A 15,832-nucleotide genomic window follows, 5' to 3' on the forward strand; every position below is an offset into this window, starting at 1 on the left:
AGTTAGAAATCATCCCCAAACATCCCTTGGCAAATTTTGTGCTTCATGACGCATACATATTTTTGGATAATTTTCCCTTTTCATATGTTGACCTCTTACTCCATGTCCCCCTCTTTCCCCTCCAGCGTCTGTCCAATGGCTCTCTGGAGCCGGCCCATGAGGCGAGTCAGGTGGTCGAGCTGCAGGACCTGCTGGAGAAGCAGAACTACGAGTTGGCCCAGATGAAGGAGCGCATGTCCTCCCTCTCCTCCCGGGTTTCCGAGGTGGAGCAGGAGCTCGAGACCGCCCGCAAGGACCTCATCAAGTCAGAGGAGATGAACAACAAGTACCAGAGGGACATCAAAGAGGTCACAGCACACACACTGAGTACAGGGGGAAGCATACACACACACATATTCGCATGGGGATAACAGTTGCAAGAGAGACATCAAAGACAGCGAGCAGTGGTCTAAAAACAGCTTCTATTTGCATATGCTCTCACACGCTCCCCAGCTCTTTATTACTCTGTCTTTTTTTCACATAAAAACATGCACATTGACTTGTGAAAGTATAGGGTCTTTCATAATGCCTTCGTCGGGTGAAGTGAGTTAAGTGAAGAGTCCTTGAAAAAAATCTAAATATACACATGCAAATAAACACTTCTCTAGGCCTCAAACTCACTTAACGTTAAATAAACAAGTAACCGTTTGTATTTCTTGAACTGGTTCAAGACTGTTGATGCATAAAGCACAAAAAAGAGCCAGTTGTGTCCAAAACTGGCAGTTAAGATCCATATAATAGTCCTATTTAATATATGTCTGTGCAAGGTTAATATCAGTGAAGTGGGCTGGATATGAACATAAGCTGATGCCCCTGTCGCCTGGGGATGAAATTACTATTGATTGCTAACGATGTGGGCAGAGGCAGTTATCGTGGGCTGACAAACATGGCCTTATCAGGCCAATCGTGTTTTATTACCCTGCCTTCTCTTACAGCAGCAGTTTATTTAGTGTTCTAAGAATAACCGTTATTATTTGTATGGTTTGGAAACAATGTGTGCTACCGCGAGTTTGTGTCTGAAGCAATTCTCCGTGGAGGAAATTAAGTCTGAGAAATTCCATGATAATGTTGCCTCTATTCATGACAGCAGCGCGTGTTTGTATTTTATGAGGCTTTATTTGTTATTAACTTGTCTTTTGTGCACATTCTAAGGATAAAAGTTTGATTTTGCAGACTTGCAGTCTGCTTTCTGTGTGCATTCCAGGAAGTGGTTGAAGAATCTCTAATTCAATTCAGTTCACTTCAGTTTTACTTACTCAGTGCCAATTAACAATAATGGTGAGCTCAAGGTTCTTTATATTGTAAAGTAAAGACCCTGCAATATCTGTATATCTGCAATATCCATCCATTCACTGTCTGCTGCTTATCCTGGCCTAAGTAGAGACACCCAGACTCCTTTACTTCTTCCAGGAAAAACTGATGACATTTCTTCAGCGTATACTGGGTGTAGTCTGAGGCTTCCTCCTGGTAGGACATGTCTAAAAACCTTATTTAGAAGGTGCCCAGGAGACATCCTAGTCATCCCTGAACCACCTCAGCTGTCTCCTTTCAGTGTTTCAATGTGGAAGCTTAGTGGCTCTACGTGCTGAATGCCCAAGCACCCTATCACTTAAGGGAGGGTCCAGACACCCTATGGAGTTTTCATCTGGTGCTGATATTAAACTAGTGTACAAATTTCATGTGTGCAAAGCAGCAGGAAAAAATATTACCAAAGTTGATGTTTTATTAACTCTTTTTTTTGTGTGTCCATATACAGGCCATGTGTCAGAAAGAAGACATGGAGGAACGGATTGTCACGCTGGAGAAACGTTACCTGAGTGCCCAAAGAGAAGCCACCTCTGTGCATGACATCAATGACAAACTGGAGAACGAGTTGGCCAATAAGGAGGCATTCCTCAGACAGGTCTGTAAAGTCCACTCCAGGGTTTGTGCGAGCCATGTAATCACATTAATCAGCTCTCTGGGATTACTATTTTCTTCCAAAAAAATGTGTCTTTTTTGAGTCATGGGTCCAGATGGCAGCTGCAGTGCAAGATTCATTACTGCATCATCAGTCGTATTTTTCTAACTGGATTCAGTAAAGAATTAGCCAGGAAAAATGTGTAAGATGGTTCCTGTCAGTTAACATAGTCCTTTGAGCAGTTCCACAGAGGTCTGGCACTGAGAAAACCTCTTCACATTGTGGCAGATAATGTCAGAGGAAATTACTACTGGGGAAGAAATTTCACTTAAATGTTTACTTTGTGCAGATGCACATGGCTCACACATGTCTTCTTCATAATTGACATAATGCTGTAGAATATGATCAAGCGATTGTACAGATTTACTCTCCTTTCAATTATTCTCTGTGATTCATTGCAGCCAATTAGATAAACTGCATGGCCATAGAAGATCTAGTGGCATTTTTATGAATAAAGGCTTGAGCACTGTCTGAGCTCTGGAAGAATAGAAAGAATTTCTGATATGAGTAGAAGTAATTAGAGTGACACCATCAGTCCCTGTTTGGATTTACTGTGTGGAAAGTTATTTAGAGACTTATTTATATTTTAGTTATAATTCTCAACAATTTTAGCATAATGTTCACTTTAGACGTGCACATCACAAACTTTGTGACTATAAAAGTCAGTTGTGAAATCCCCTAGACCAGTTAATCTGGGGATACCTTAGAGATGAGACATACCTGGTAATCACTGGTCATGAGGGAAAAATATATTTTCCGCAACCAGATATAAGTGGTTGCTGGTTGTCGCCAAGGAAATGTGGTCACAAAGAGGATGCTGCACCAGAAACCTCCGTGTGGTTGCTTTGGTTGCAATTTCATGCTAGCAACTACCAGACACAGTACAACAGATTGGAGAATACACATTTTTTTCATAGCACTTGAAAGTTGCCAGCGTTTCCCCGACCAGTCTCTCGTCCTGCGTGGGCTTTAGCCATTAATTTCAAAGCGACTGGCAGCCATTTCCACCACATTTTTCATTTGCAACTGGTGGTTGCCATTTAGTCACTAACCGATCTCTGGGCCTGTGTGACTGAGCCTAACGTGAAACAAACACAATTTAAAATCTAAAACCTGAACAAATTTGAGAAGAAAATTTAACTGTGCGACTAAAAGTAAAAGAGCAATAGAAAGGGACAGTCAAAACAAAGAAATCAGAAAATATATTTAGATGAAAGCAAAAAATGGCACAGTGGTTTATTAGAAAAGCTAATAGTATGAAATATGTTAAAACTGTTTGCTAAACGTATAAAACATTGAAATGGTTAGCTTACAGTGTAAGTACATGAAATTGTGATATAAAATCATATCACATAAAATCATGACAAAAGATCAAAATAATTAGCTCAAAGTATGGCTGAAACAGTCAGCTAAAATTCTGAAATCAGGGGGAAGTTATTAGCTAAAACTATAACTGTTGAATTTTTTTAGCTAAACGTACTGGATAAACAGTTAAAAAAGCTAGCTAAAAAACAGATTAAAAAAAGTTGTCTTAACTAAAGATAGAAACTGTTTGAATGGCTGAAATAGAAACTCAGTACTTGGCACTAGAGTGTTTGCTAATCATAATCAGTATATAGCTAACAGGATGTAATCACTAAGAGTAAATGGTAAGCTAATTTCATCCTGCCAGATGATTACATAGGGTGGGGGTTGTTAACCTTTGCTAGCCAGTCATTTTTCGCTCAGGAAATGTGTATGAAGCCACAACTTAAGAAGAAACCACTTATGTATTTACAGCCATGACATTTACAAGGAAGCTTCTTTTTAAATGAGCTCCTGCTACCATACATAAACAGACTTTTTTGGTAAATATATGCACAAAGTTAAACTTGCTGTTGTACTAGGCTCTGGCTGCTGATGTCTGAAGATTACTTGGTATAGAGACATGAAGGGATGAGAAGAAATGGCAAGCAAAATGGCAAAAATTATGGGTAGTACGATACCTAGGGAGGATATAATAAACAAAAACAAACTGTCATGTTTCCCCTGTGTCATCTCAAGCACGTGGGATGGTGGTATGGGTTGAGGCAGAAAATATCACTGACACACAACACAAAGTATACTTGGCCTGCTATAGTCTAATTATTGCACACTGAGCTGGCAGGCCCGGAGCTTCGGGGACCAGAGCATCTGTCGCCGATGGAAAAGGCTGCCAAGCCAGTCCTTAAAAAAAGTCTTAAAACTGATCAGAGTCCCAAGCTAGTGATGGAGAAAATACTTACTGTCCAATGGGGAAGCAAGTCACTTGTTTCCAGTTCCATTTAATGCTAGGTTTGAGTTCCATCTTAATGCCTAATCAGGATCTGCATCAGCTGTCTATAAGTTGCCAGTGTCACTCTTGGCAGTGCAGACTCTGACTCTGCTATTCTAAAGAAGAGATGAGGCACACTGCCAGAGTCCCCCTCTGCAAGACAAACATTTGTGATTCTATTTTCTAACAGGCAATTATGCTCTGCTGACACTGAATAGGAAGAAGGAAGAGAATCACATTTATAGAGTTCATTTTCATTATACTTTGTTAACAAGGACAGCATGGGAACACACTGAAAACTCTTTCATTCAAATAGTGTAGTATTCTAATAATCTGCTCATACTTTAATTTCTCATTGCTAGGGTTTGTTGTTATTGCAAGCAAAACACTATTCTGGACTTCTTTTCTGGATGATGTATGGTCAAAGCATTGGAAGGTAATTTATTGAATAAATCTCCTGTGTAATCATTTATCATTCTTTCTTTCAGCATTAAGCATTCCTGCAAATTTATTGGCTTCAAGGCAATAAGTTAAAACCCGGATTTAAGCTAAGTGCAGATCCTTAGTTGGTTTAGAGTGTTTAAATTTATTTCAGTGGTTGTGTCTCAGGAGGTAGAGCAGGTCATCAGGAGGTTGGTGGTTTAATCCCTGGCTGCTCCAGTCTGCATCCAAAGTATCTGTGTGCAGGATACAGAACCCCAGGTTGCTTACAAAATCTCATAAGTGTCGTTGTTCAACTGTCAGCTAATGTCTTTGCTGTCTGTGGTGTTTGAGTATAGATGGAGGAGAAGAACAGACAACTACAGGAGAGGTTGGAGCTTGCAGAACAGAAACTCCAGCAGACCATGAGGAAGGCTGAGACACTCCCGGAGGTGGAGGCTGAACTAGCCCAGAGGATAGCAGCTCTCACCAAGGTATGCGCACACGTTTGTACATATTGTACATTAACACACATACTGTTGACATATTCCCACAGATGCCCTCGTTTTTTTTCTGTACATTTGTGTAAGTGTGCACGTGGTGTCATGACGTTTCAACATGTTCCTCTCCTCTTCCTCGGCCACATAGTCTGACTCCAGCTCCTCTTCCTCTCCTGATGATTATCACTTTGTAATGGAAGCTAAACTCCAAGACATGAACTCCATTCTTAGGAAGGTAGTCCCACAGGGCATCACAGCTATTGCCAACTCCAATAGAGAACAGATATCATTCATTTATCTTATTAGTGTTTTGTGGCGGGCGTGTTTACTGGGATTCTGCTCTGGCTGTTCTACCACCATGGGACAGCTGCATGGCACTTCTGGCTGGAGCTCATACTTGGCAGTGCTGGAGCAGCTCTCTTCCTCTTTCATTCTGTCCTTTGGTGGCCTTGTTCTCCATCTTTCTCCTTGTCACTGTTTGTTTCAATCAGCTGTCTTTCCAGTTACGCTTTAAAACATAGGTATCCATCTTTGAGTTTGGGGTAGAAGCTTTGGCTTGTGTTGTCGCCACCATTTTTCTTTGTTGGCCCTCAGGCTGTCAAGCACACAGATCATCGTGGCCTCTCTTTTTTTTCTTTTTGTCCTGTCTGTGCTGTGATCCAACTGTAGGCGGAAGAGCGTCACGGGAGCATTGAGGAGCGAATGAGGCACTTGGAATGCCAGCTGGAGGAGAAGAACCAGGAGCTGCTGAGGGTGAGTCACTGCGGAGGCGTTGTGCCAAGCAGCGTTAACCAGGCAGCCACTTCTGCATGAGCAAGACAGCTTGCAGCGACTGCAACTGATGGCACACTGTCTGATTTATCACCAATGAAGCTTGACCAAATGGGTGTTTCACGGACTCTGCTGATATAGTGGTTTGCAAAATACAAATGATGCAAATGAGTCATTTTAAAACATGTTAGTATTTTCACATCACACTTTAGTGTATGATAGCAAATAGCGAGAATACTGTCTATATGAAGATCTTTAACCTCATGAGTCATTTTCAAAGTTTTTTTTGTTGTTTCCCTTATTCGAAAAATGCAATAGTTATCAAAATAAGACAACAATAGTGGGCAATCTTTCAACAGCAATCACCTCAACGTGCTTTATGTTGTAAGGTTAAGACTCTATAGTACAGAGAAAACCCCAACAGTCAAATGACCCCTTTGAGAAAGCACTTGGCAACAGTGGGAAGGAAAAACTCCTTTTTAATAGGAAGAAACCTCCGGCAGAGCCAGGTTCAGGGAGAGGCAGCCGTCTGCCACAAATAGCCAGTGGTGATGGGAGGGAGAAAGGATAAAAGATACACTGTGGATGGGAGCCAGAAATTGATAATAGCTAATGATTAAATGCAGTGGTGTATAAATATATAGTGAGTAAAAAAGAATCCCCCAGCAGCTTAGGCCTTTTGCAGGGAGGATCACCTGATGCAGCCCTAATGATGTTCTTTATCAAAAATGAAAGTTTTAAGCCTAATCTTAGAAGTAGAGAGGGTATCTGTCTCCCGAATTCAAACTGGAAGCTAATTCCACAGAAGAGGGCCTGAAAGCTGAAGGCTCTGCCTCCCATTCTACTTTTAAATATCCTACGAACCAGCAGTTTGTGAACAAAGTGCTCTGCTGGGTTCATAAGGTACTATGAGGTCTTTAAGATAACATGGGGCCTGATTATTCAAGACCTTGTATGTGAGGAGAAGGATTTTCTATTCAATTTTTTATTCAACAGGGAGTCAAGAAAAGCCATTATGGGAGAAATAGCTGTGTATTATTCAGCATGTGAAAAATAAATATAAAAATGAGGAGGCTTAATCAGATTTCAATTTGACCAATCTCCCACTCAGTGTCCTCTTCTCATGCACTAATGCATTGCTTCCAGTACTGCTATTAATTTTAGATTGTCACTTGGAATTCCCGTACTGATCGCGGCACTCCACTCATGTGTCAAACTAACCCAACTTTCATCCGGATACAGTAATACTCCCTGGTGAGGTCTCCAGCAATAACCCAGGGACCAAACGGCAGTTTTTGGTGGAACTGTTGCTCAGTGGCCAAGCCCGAAGCTAGTGCATAAGGTCAGGAGGCCAACAAGGAGTATACTCGTCCTTTGTGTCGACATTCACGGGTTTGTGCATTCTGGATTTGTCCCCGAGGCTGTCACTGCAGAGTTCTGCTGTAGCATCCTGAGGCATTTAACAGAGAACATGGGTGACCTTGTTCTATTGGGCACAGGCACAAGCCAACACAATCTTTAGTCGCCACCAGCCCCACTCACCAGATTTCACTCCCTGTGATTATTTTTTTCTCTAAAATAAAGAAAATTATGTGGCTGTTCAGACACAGAAGTGGGGATCCAGTGCACAAGTGGTCAGAATCAGACCTCAGAGAGAGATCTAAAGTGCAGCCACACTAGAAGCATAGTAATTTATTTGAGGTAGTCTCTACTCAAATGTGGTGCTTAGGGTTCATTTACATAATCAAATAATTTATGATACACTACACTGCTTTGTTGTAGTGTTGTCCTCATATAAAGTTCTGATTTTAAACTAAAAATAGAATAGCTGTAAAGGCCATGCAATTAGTTATTCTAGTTCCCGCTGAGAAGCTTTCGTCATCAGAAACAATTTAGACTGATGTCTTATTCTCGTACAAATGGGCTTGTTTTGTGTTGGTTTATCTGTATTTTTCTCCTTCAGGCTCGGCAGAGGGAAAAGATGAATGAAGAGCACAATAAGCGACTCTCAGACACAGTGGACAGACTCCTCACTGAGTCCAACGAGCGACTTCAGCTCCACCTGAAGGAGAGAATGGCAGCTCTAGAAGAGAAGGTTAAAAACGACTGACACGTCAATGGAAACCTGTCAATATCAATTGCATCAAGTGAAGGCCATTAAAAGATGTATTTTTCTCACTTCTTCCCTTTTCCCCCCCTTTTCTGTGCAGAATATGCTAATCCAAGACTCGGAAACTTACAGAAAACAGTACGAGGAGTCAATCCAAGAAAAAGTAGGTTGTAGAGATCGAGAAACGATTACCTCCTGTTTCAAAATGTCTACATTTTACATGAGCTTAGCGTAATAATTGACTTTTGAGTACAGCAATAACGAGTTTGGTTATTGGCACTAGTTTAATTTTTTATAAACCTTCAATATTGAAAAGCTCCTGGAAGGGGTAGAATAATGAGGTGGCTACTGAAAACAGTAGAAATTACAACTGTCACATACTCAGCCCTGTAAATGTAATCAGCTCCACATGCTTTCAGCCATGTCACTAGTATGACTAGTGGTATAAAGGGGTAGGATAATCATTTTTTGGACATGTAATATCACAGACAATGATGTGGAGAAATTGTTTTGTCCAGTCACAGCTGGCAGAGGATATTGAGAAACTGAGATCAGAGCTCGACCAATTCAGATTGAGGGCAGGCTCCCTCACAGAACCCACGCTGTCACGGTAGGTCGGTTTTCTGTGTGTGTGTGAGTGTATCCGGATGTAAGACGCATTTTGTAGCGTACCTCCACATGTATATACTGCATCAGTTGCTGCTTTTGGACCACCATATTGGACAGGGAGAGAATTAGGCTTCCTCCTTTTCTTGTCTTTCACAATAAAAGCCTACAGTTGCTTTAACAGCATTCTTTGACACATTCCAGGAGCCAAATAAAATCATCTTTGGTTTTAATCACTGTTGAATAGATTCTTTTCCCTTAATAAATAACATTTTTCTTGTTTTTATTTGAAAATGATTAATTTATGTTTTTTTTTTAATCAATTCAATTAGAATAAACTTGCTGTTAAATTTAAATCAGAATAAAAAAACTAAGCTTTAAAACTAACTTTAGATGGACAAAGTTTAAAAACTGGCCAGAAACATATTTTATATGTATTTTAGGAGCTATATAAAACCATTAATCACATTCCTTGTTAATCAAATAATATTTTAAATGTCTTTGAATTGTGTATCACTTGTGTTCAGTTGCATGTCGGGGCTGCAGCCCTCATTTGTGGCCAGTGACATTTGCCTCCACTGGCAAAAACATCAACATTTAAGTGTCCAGTCAACTATTCATGCCAATCCCTAATCACTATGTATGTCTAAATATATTTTCCTTATCAAAATGTATAGTTATCCAAAAATAGACAGGCCTGCAATATTTAGATAAGCAAACGGTGAGCTATTTTGGGTTTAGAATCTGTCCATTTACCACCACAAGAAGTCTTTCATATATAATGTGTGATTCAACAATTTGATTCATAAACTTTCAAATTAATGTAGTTTTACTATGTGTTCTATAGACTTTACTAGGAGAATAAAGACAAGAAATGTTTGTCTCTGTTGCTGAGAAGGCTTGCCAGTCAAGTGCTTCTCAGAAATGGGCCAAAGAAAAAAAAAAATGGTTTGTTCAGTGGGAGCACGGTGATCCTTGATTAGTTGGTTCTGTGTCCAAACATTAGTGTTGGATACAGGACGTATTATAAGGTGAGCAAATGACTCACGAAAAACGTGGATGCTGTGAAAACATCTGCAACATAAAGAAGATGTGTTACACTAGACATGCAATAAAAGGCCACGAGAGATTCAGATTTAGTCTAATGTGTGTTTATGGAACAGGAAGCAAAGAGAGGCAAATAGATACTCTGTCTCCAGGAGCTTTCCTGTTATTTTATCCTTCTGTGAAAACTTCTTGCTCTGTTACACTATTGTTAGAAACACTGGTATAATGGAACTTTTGGCATCTATTTTTGGATATTTTCTGCTTTCCATTTCATGCTGCTTGAAGTTCTAATCTTACAAAGCTGACGTGTTGACAGTGGCAGCCTTAATCTCTTCCAAAGACAAACAATTTGCAGCCATAGAAGCATGCATAACAAGCTCTTATCCTTCAAGAAGTACACTTTGCACCTCCTCACTGTGACTAATAGGTACGCTTGAGGTATCAAAATATAACATCTGATTGGTTTCCTGCCTGTGTAACTAATTGGTACTGCAAGTTTTCTTGCTGTGTCTTATCTACTGGTAATCTGCTTTACGACCCAAACAAAATCACTGCTAACGATTGTGTTTGAAGGATTTGCTTTAACAGGTTCAGATATTATTCATCTTTCATATGAAAAACACCAAATCTGTAACCAAGCATTTGTGTTTAGTTTCAGTAATACTCATAAAAGTTGTTTCCCAGATCCCATCTGGACACATCAGCCGAGCTTCGATTCTCTTTGGGATCTCTGGCTGAAACCCAGTCGGACCACTACCGCTCAGCAAAGGTCATCCATCGACAAAGGAGAGGTCGAATAGGTCTGCGAGAAACCAAGGTGAGGAATAACATCTGGTTTGTCTGCCTTTCGATTTACTTATATTTAAATGTTTCTATTTTAAAAACATCTAAGAGCTTCTTTAGTGGTCTGTCGATGAATGGTGTCAGCTTTAACACAGTGAGTTCAATTTAGATACTGGAGAAGGTATCTTAAGTTCCAGTTTGGCAAATCCAGCAGGGACTAAAATATCTCAATATACACTCACTGGAAACTTCATTACACCTTCCTAGTACTGGGTTGGGTTGCCTTTATTCTGTATCACATAGATTAAACAAGTTGCTAGAAGGACTCCTCAGAGCTTCATACAGCTGCTTCAGATTTGGTGCCTGTGGAGACTTTTTGATTGCTGTAAATTCATTGTCATGTTTGAGAAACCAGTTTGACCTGATTCAGCTTTGTGACATGAAGCCAAGAAATTATTCCCCATACCATTACACTGATAGCAGCAGCCTGGACTGTTCACACAAGGCGGGATGAATGAATGTTTTCATGTTGTTTGCAACAAATTCTGACCCTGCCATCCTAAAAGTAGCAGCAGAAACCAAGACTTATCAGACTAGAGAACATTTTTCAAATCTTCTGTTGTCCAATTTTAATAAGCTCAGGCAAAGTGTAGCCTCGCTTTCTTTTTCTTGACAGGAGTGGCACTCTGTGTGGTCTTCTGCTGCTGTAGCCAATCTGCTTCTACGCTATATGTGTTGTGCAATCAGAGATGCTTTCTGGCATACCTTGGTTGGAATGAGGGGTTGCTGTTAGCAAGGCGCACACACTAAATTTACCAAATATGATGACCAGAGAGGCAGACAAAGACCCGGCAACAATTTACTGGGTCTGAATTAGGCCTTGAACCTTTAATATAACATTATTGACAGGCTTAATGCGAACATTTTCTATAGGCTCTTATTTTGGAGGTTTAAAGTTTTTGGATTCTAAATACAGGTTATGGCAATTCAAGTATGAGTGGAGCACACATTATAAATATATAGGATACTGCTTTTAAATGAAACAAAAACCATTTCCATCTTTTGGTGTGTCACCACTACTACTGCTTAGAGAAGTCATTAAGTCTTATTAGAGTTAGTAATAAGACATAATCAGGGGAAAAAAGCATAAGTGCTTCTCATAAAATCTTATTACATGACTATGTTTTCAGTTTCCAGTAATGATCTCAAAATATTAGTTCATAACTAATAAGATATTGTTTTGTAGTCACAGTTTCACTCTGTCTCTGTATGCAGGCAAAGTCACTGGGGGAGCCTGAATGGCGCTCACAGCAGTTGGGGGTCCTGGGAGGCCACCACTTTGAGAGCGACACGGAAATGTCTGACATTGACGACGACGATAGGGAGACGTTGTTCAGCTCCATGGACCTGCTGTCTCCCAGTGGTCACTCCGATGCACAAACTCTGGCCATGATGCTTCAGGAGCAGCTGGACGCAATCAACAAGGAGATCCGGTAGCTGACACACGCCGTTGTATAAATTTAATACTCAAGGCCAGATTTCCAGACGTATTGATCTGCTTCCTCGTTCTAAATCCACTTTACTGGAGACCGACTTGATATGTTTTTAAGATCATGTTCTGGAAAGACTTTAAAGTTTGGAGCGATATTCTGCTTCCATAACTCCACCTTGTTTGCCCTTGGTTGCTAAAGCAATATTTCACCCAAAAACTCTGCTTTTAGTATTAAAAATTAACACACCCACATTGATTTTGGTTGCCTTGTGTTCAAGCTAGTAACCACAGAAGCAAGATAAAAAGTACCCCAGAGATACAAGAAGAAACTGAGCCGCATAGTAATTCACTCTCTAGACAAAATGTGTGTCTGCCGAGCTCACAGGTAAACCACTAAAGGTGTCTGTAGATTACTCTTCCCGTATGTGACCCAAACACTATTCTTGTATGCACTCAGTGTTTTGGGAAATGTGAGGTGCCTCTTGCTTGATAATGCTGTAATTATCTTGTGCCGATAAGTATTCATGACCCCCAGGCACAACTTTACTTAGTTCTTTATTTCAAGGGCTGTTAATGTGCCTTGTGGTCTTTGCTAATTTACATCTACATCAGAAGACACAGCGCTACATTTCTTTTAGAAAGATTTAATGCGGTCTTATTGTGTAAAGTGATCATGAATCTAAAGTGTTGAGCTTTCAGCTAATTACAAAGTTAGATACAGAGTGTGGTTAATTACCCGACTTTTAGCCTTTTAACTCTTTAGTTTGTCCTTTAATTACTTTACCTGATACTGCAGGGATTTAAAGGACTGAGCGTTGCAAATCTCCTGAAATCTACCTTTAAAGAACTTGAAAGCTGAGGCTATTTTTGTAGCAGTATAGCTTCTATATTTTTTGCTTTTTAAGTTATCTAAAAAATGCACAGCTTGATTCTTTTTTTTAAGTTTTACATAGAAAAATATTCACAGCATTTTCCTGATACCAGGCTAATCCAGGAAGAGAAGGAGTCAACAGAGCTGCGGGCAGAGGAGATTGAGAACCGAGTGGCCAGCGTTAGCCTCGAGGGTCTAAACCTGGCTCGAATGCACCACCACGGAGCCTCCATTACTGCCTCAGCAACTGCCTCCTCGCTTGCCTCCTCTTCTCCACCCAGCGGACACTCCACACCTAAGCTTGATCCTCGAAGCCCTGCCCGGGACATGGAGCGCATGGGGGTCATGACACTGGTATGTTACATCACCACGTGCGAGACATCTTCTATCATACAGTCTACAGACCCTACTGCAGACCTCTGTTTACATGTTGCATCAATAAATTGCCATCTTTTTACCTGCAAGAGCACCATGTAAACTGTAAATGTGGTCTTTGTTTAGAAGTCTGGGAATAGTAATGCAGTTGGTACAAAATACAGTTTCCCTACATGTGAAACTTTATGTAGAAAATAGATGTAGCTACCATTATGTCACCTATTGGTTTTCTTGAAGCCAGATTAAAGTTACAGAGCAGAGTTGCCAAGTTCTGAGGAGCATTGAGTGTAAAAGTTGCCAATGCTCTGTTGACTCAACTACAGAGTTCCAAACCTCCTCTAGCATTAATATCAGCGCAAAAACCGTGTGGTGGGAGCTTCATAGCATGGCTTTCATGGCCGAGCAGCTCATGTAGGTGTAATGTGTAGGTGAGCCGGTCCTTTTCTCAATATGGTTCACATAAAATAATAGAACTTCACTTATCAAAACTGTACCACAGATCTATTTATCACACAGCAAGCCATAGTATTTGTCAGATAACTGTACTGAAAATGCTCCAGAAGGTAGCAACGCAACAAACACATTGGAGAGCTCTCTCGACTATCATCATTCAACCCAGGTGTCTAGTGGGATCTACAGTGTAAATATCTTCCTTACCCATGGGATTTCAAAGCAATAAGGCTTTGATTTTATTGATCATTCAACTGACTTGTTTACCAATCTTTCTTTATTCCTCAGTGCTGATCTCTAAATAGGTGGTCTGGTATTGGGCAATGGCTCATGAGCTTCTAATGGTACATGATATTTCTATAAGTGAGCTAATTGTTTTATTTTTCACCAGCATGCAGGAGTTCAAGTTTTATGTTCATGCTTTAACACGTGGATATTGACAGGTTTTTTTCTGTTTTTCCTTCACCATACAGCCCAGTGATTTGAGGAAACACAGGAGAAAGGTACACACACCAAGAGTTCGCTCGACAGATTTTAAATATGACACCATTTCACTATAACTCGGAGCTGTAATGGTTGCTGCAGTGACACCGTGAATAAATTGTTGACTTACTAGTGTCCGAGGTCACTTGTAATGACCCCGCCCCTTTGCCCTCATCCCTCAGATAGCAGCGGTGGATGAGGATGGCCGCGAGGACAAGGCCACCATTAAGTGTGAGACATCCCCCCCTCCGACGCCACGCACTGTCCGAATGACACACACACTGCCAGCCTCCTCGCACAACGATGCACGAGGGTAAGTGCCTGCTGTAAGTGAAGGCATTTCTTAAAATGGTTCTCGATGATGTGTGTTTGTAGATGATGCTGTCATCCCATTCTTGCTTTTGATGAAAATGAGATAGTATACTGCCCAATTAGTACTTGCCAGTTCAGCTGCAATTTTTGCTATGAATATTTCAACACGCAAGATATTACAGTACTTCAGTACTTTCTCAATATCTGGATGATTAAAGCTAAAGTACAGCTAAAGTATCGCTAAAGTAAAGCTAAAGCATCACTGTTGCAGTGATATCAGATGAGATGAAGCTTCAATAATTTGCATAAAATGCTCAAAAAGTACATTTGCTATAAGCAGCAAATATTCCCAGGATACAACACAAGAAAAAGTCTGTAAACTTCCATTTCAAAAGTTAATAACAGAACGAGTTAGAGTGACACAGCAGGGCATTAAATAAAATGTACTTGAGATGACAAATATACTTCTTAACATAAGCTTATAATGGAAAGCCAAAATGTTTGTCCTTTGATTATCTCATAAAATTAAAATGTAGCAAACACTCCTTTTATGAATACTGTCTGTATGTTTCTGTCCTCAGGATTGTGGCTTCTTTAGAGGCTGAAGCCAGTGCCCTAAGTAGTGTAGCCAGCAGCCAGGACTCCCTCCACAAGCAGCCAAAGAAGAAGGGCATTAAATCCTCCATCGGACGATTATTTGGCAAGAAGGAAAAAGGCCGACTGGCACACCTAGCACACAGACAGGTCATGGTAGATCCACAAGGCGAGTACAGAGCTGGGATGTTTTACTTAATACTATTACAATTTGGTCTATTTTGTGTAAAAAAAAAAAAAAAAAAAAAAAAAAAAACTTTTTAAAAAAGCACTCTAAGCTGCAATTTTTGCCAGCTAAGAAGGTCTCTCAGAGTTTACAAACTGGACAGTACTACTTAAGAGTTCTAATGCTGCAGCTAGTCAGCATGTAACTTCATGTTAGCGACATAAACACACTAAAAATGCACCACCTTGGCATAGCCACAGTGTTATCACCTACTAGTTTCAATTTTAAAGGCTCTGTTTTATGGCTCAGTTACACTAGAATTAAAACACAAATTGATTGGAGGTTGCCCAATTGCATTTAGTTTTTTTGTATTCATCGAACGAATGCAAGTAGTTTCAGTGACCAAGTGGTCAAGAGATTAAGTGTGCAACACTCTCAGCAACCTGGATGACTACTTTCAGTCACAACTGGGGGCGACTGAGGACAGGTTGCCTCCCACCTTTGACCTCTGCAAACAGTTGCAGACTGCAGTCACTCTCAGACAGAATGGCAAAGGTTTG

General features: G+C 40.4%; 1 protein-coding gene across 9 annotated transcripts in view; it reads left to right on the forward strand.

The window, feature by feature from the left end:
- ppfia2 (PTPRF interacting protein alpha 2) overlaps positions 1-15,832 on the forward strand; it is a 177,671-nt gene that overhangs the window by 141,684 nt on the left and 20,155 nt on the right. For all 9 annotated transcript variants that reach the window (XR_001225025.3, XM_025899444.1, XM_025899445.1 and 6 more), the window contains 13 exons: positions 126-347; positions 1,796-1,942; positions 5,072-5,206; positions 5,882-5,965; positions 7,947-8,078; positions 8,194-8,256; positions 8,612-8,703; positions 10,431-10,563; positions 11,805-12,022; positions 13,006-13,246; positions 14,191-14,220; positions 14,383-14,513; positions 15,094-15,275. Coding sequence is in view for 8 of the 9 variants with exons in the window: in XM_025899444.1 (XP_025755229.1) it covers positions 126-347; positions 1,796-1,942; positions 5,072-5,206; positions 5,882-5,965; positions 7,947-8,078; positions 8,194-8,256; positions 8,612-8,703; positions 10,431-10,563; positions 11,805-12,022; positions 13,006-13,246; positions 14,191-14,220; positions 14,383-14,513; positions 15,094-15,275 (1,810 nt within the window). In the remaining variant the exon portion in view is untranslated. The remainder of the gene's footprint in view (positions 1-125; positions 348-1,795; positions 1,943-5,071; positions 5,207-5,881; positions 5,966-7,946; positions 8,079-8,193; positions 8,257-8,611; positions 8,704-10,430; positions 10,564-11,804; positions 12,023-13,005; positions 13,247-14,190; positions 14,221-14,382; positions 14,514-15,093; positions 15,276-15,832) is intronic.

This window comes from Oreochromis niloticus, linkage group LG17 (assembly GCF_001858045.2).
Source record: "Oreochromis niloticus isolate F11D_XX linkage group LG17, O_niloticus_UMD_NMBU, whole genome shotgun sequence".
Taxonomy (NCBI): Eukaryota; Metazoa; Chordata; class Actinopteri; order Cichliformes; family Cichlidae; genus Oreochromis; species Oreochromis niloticus.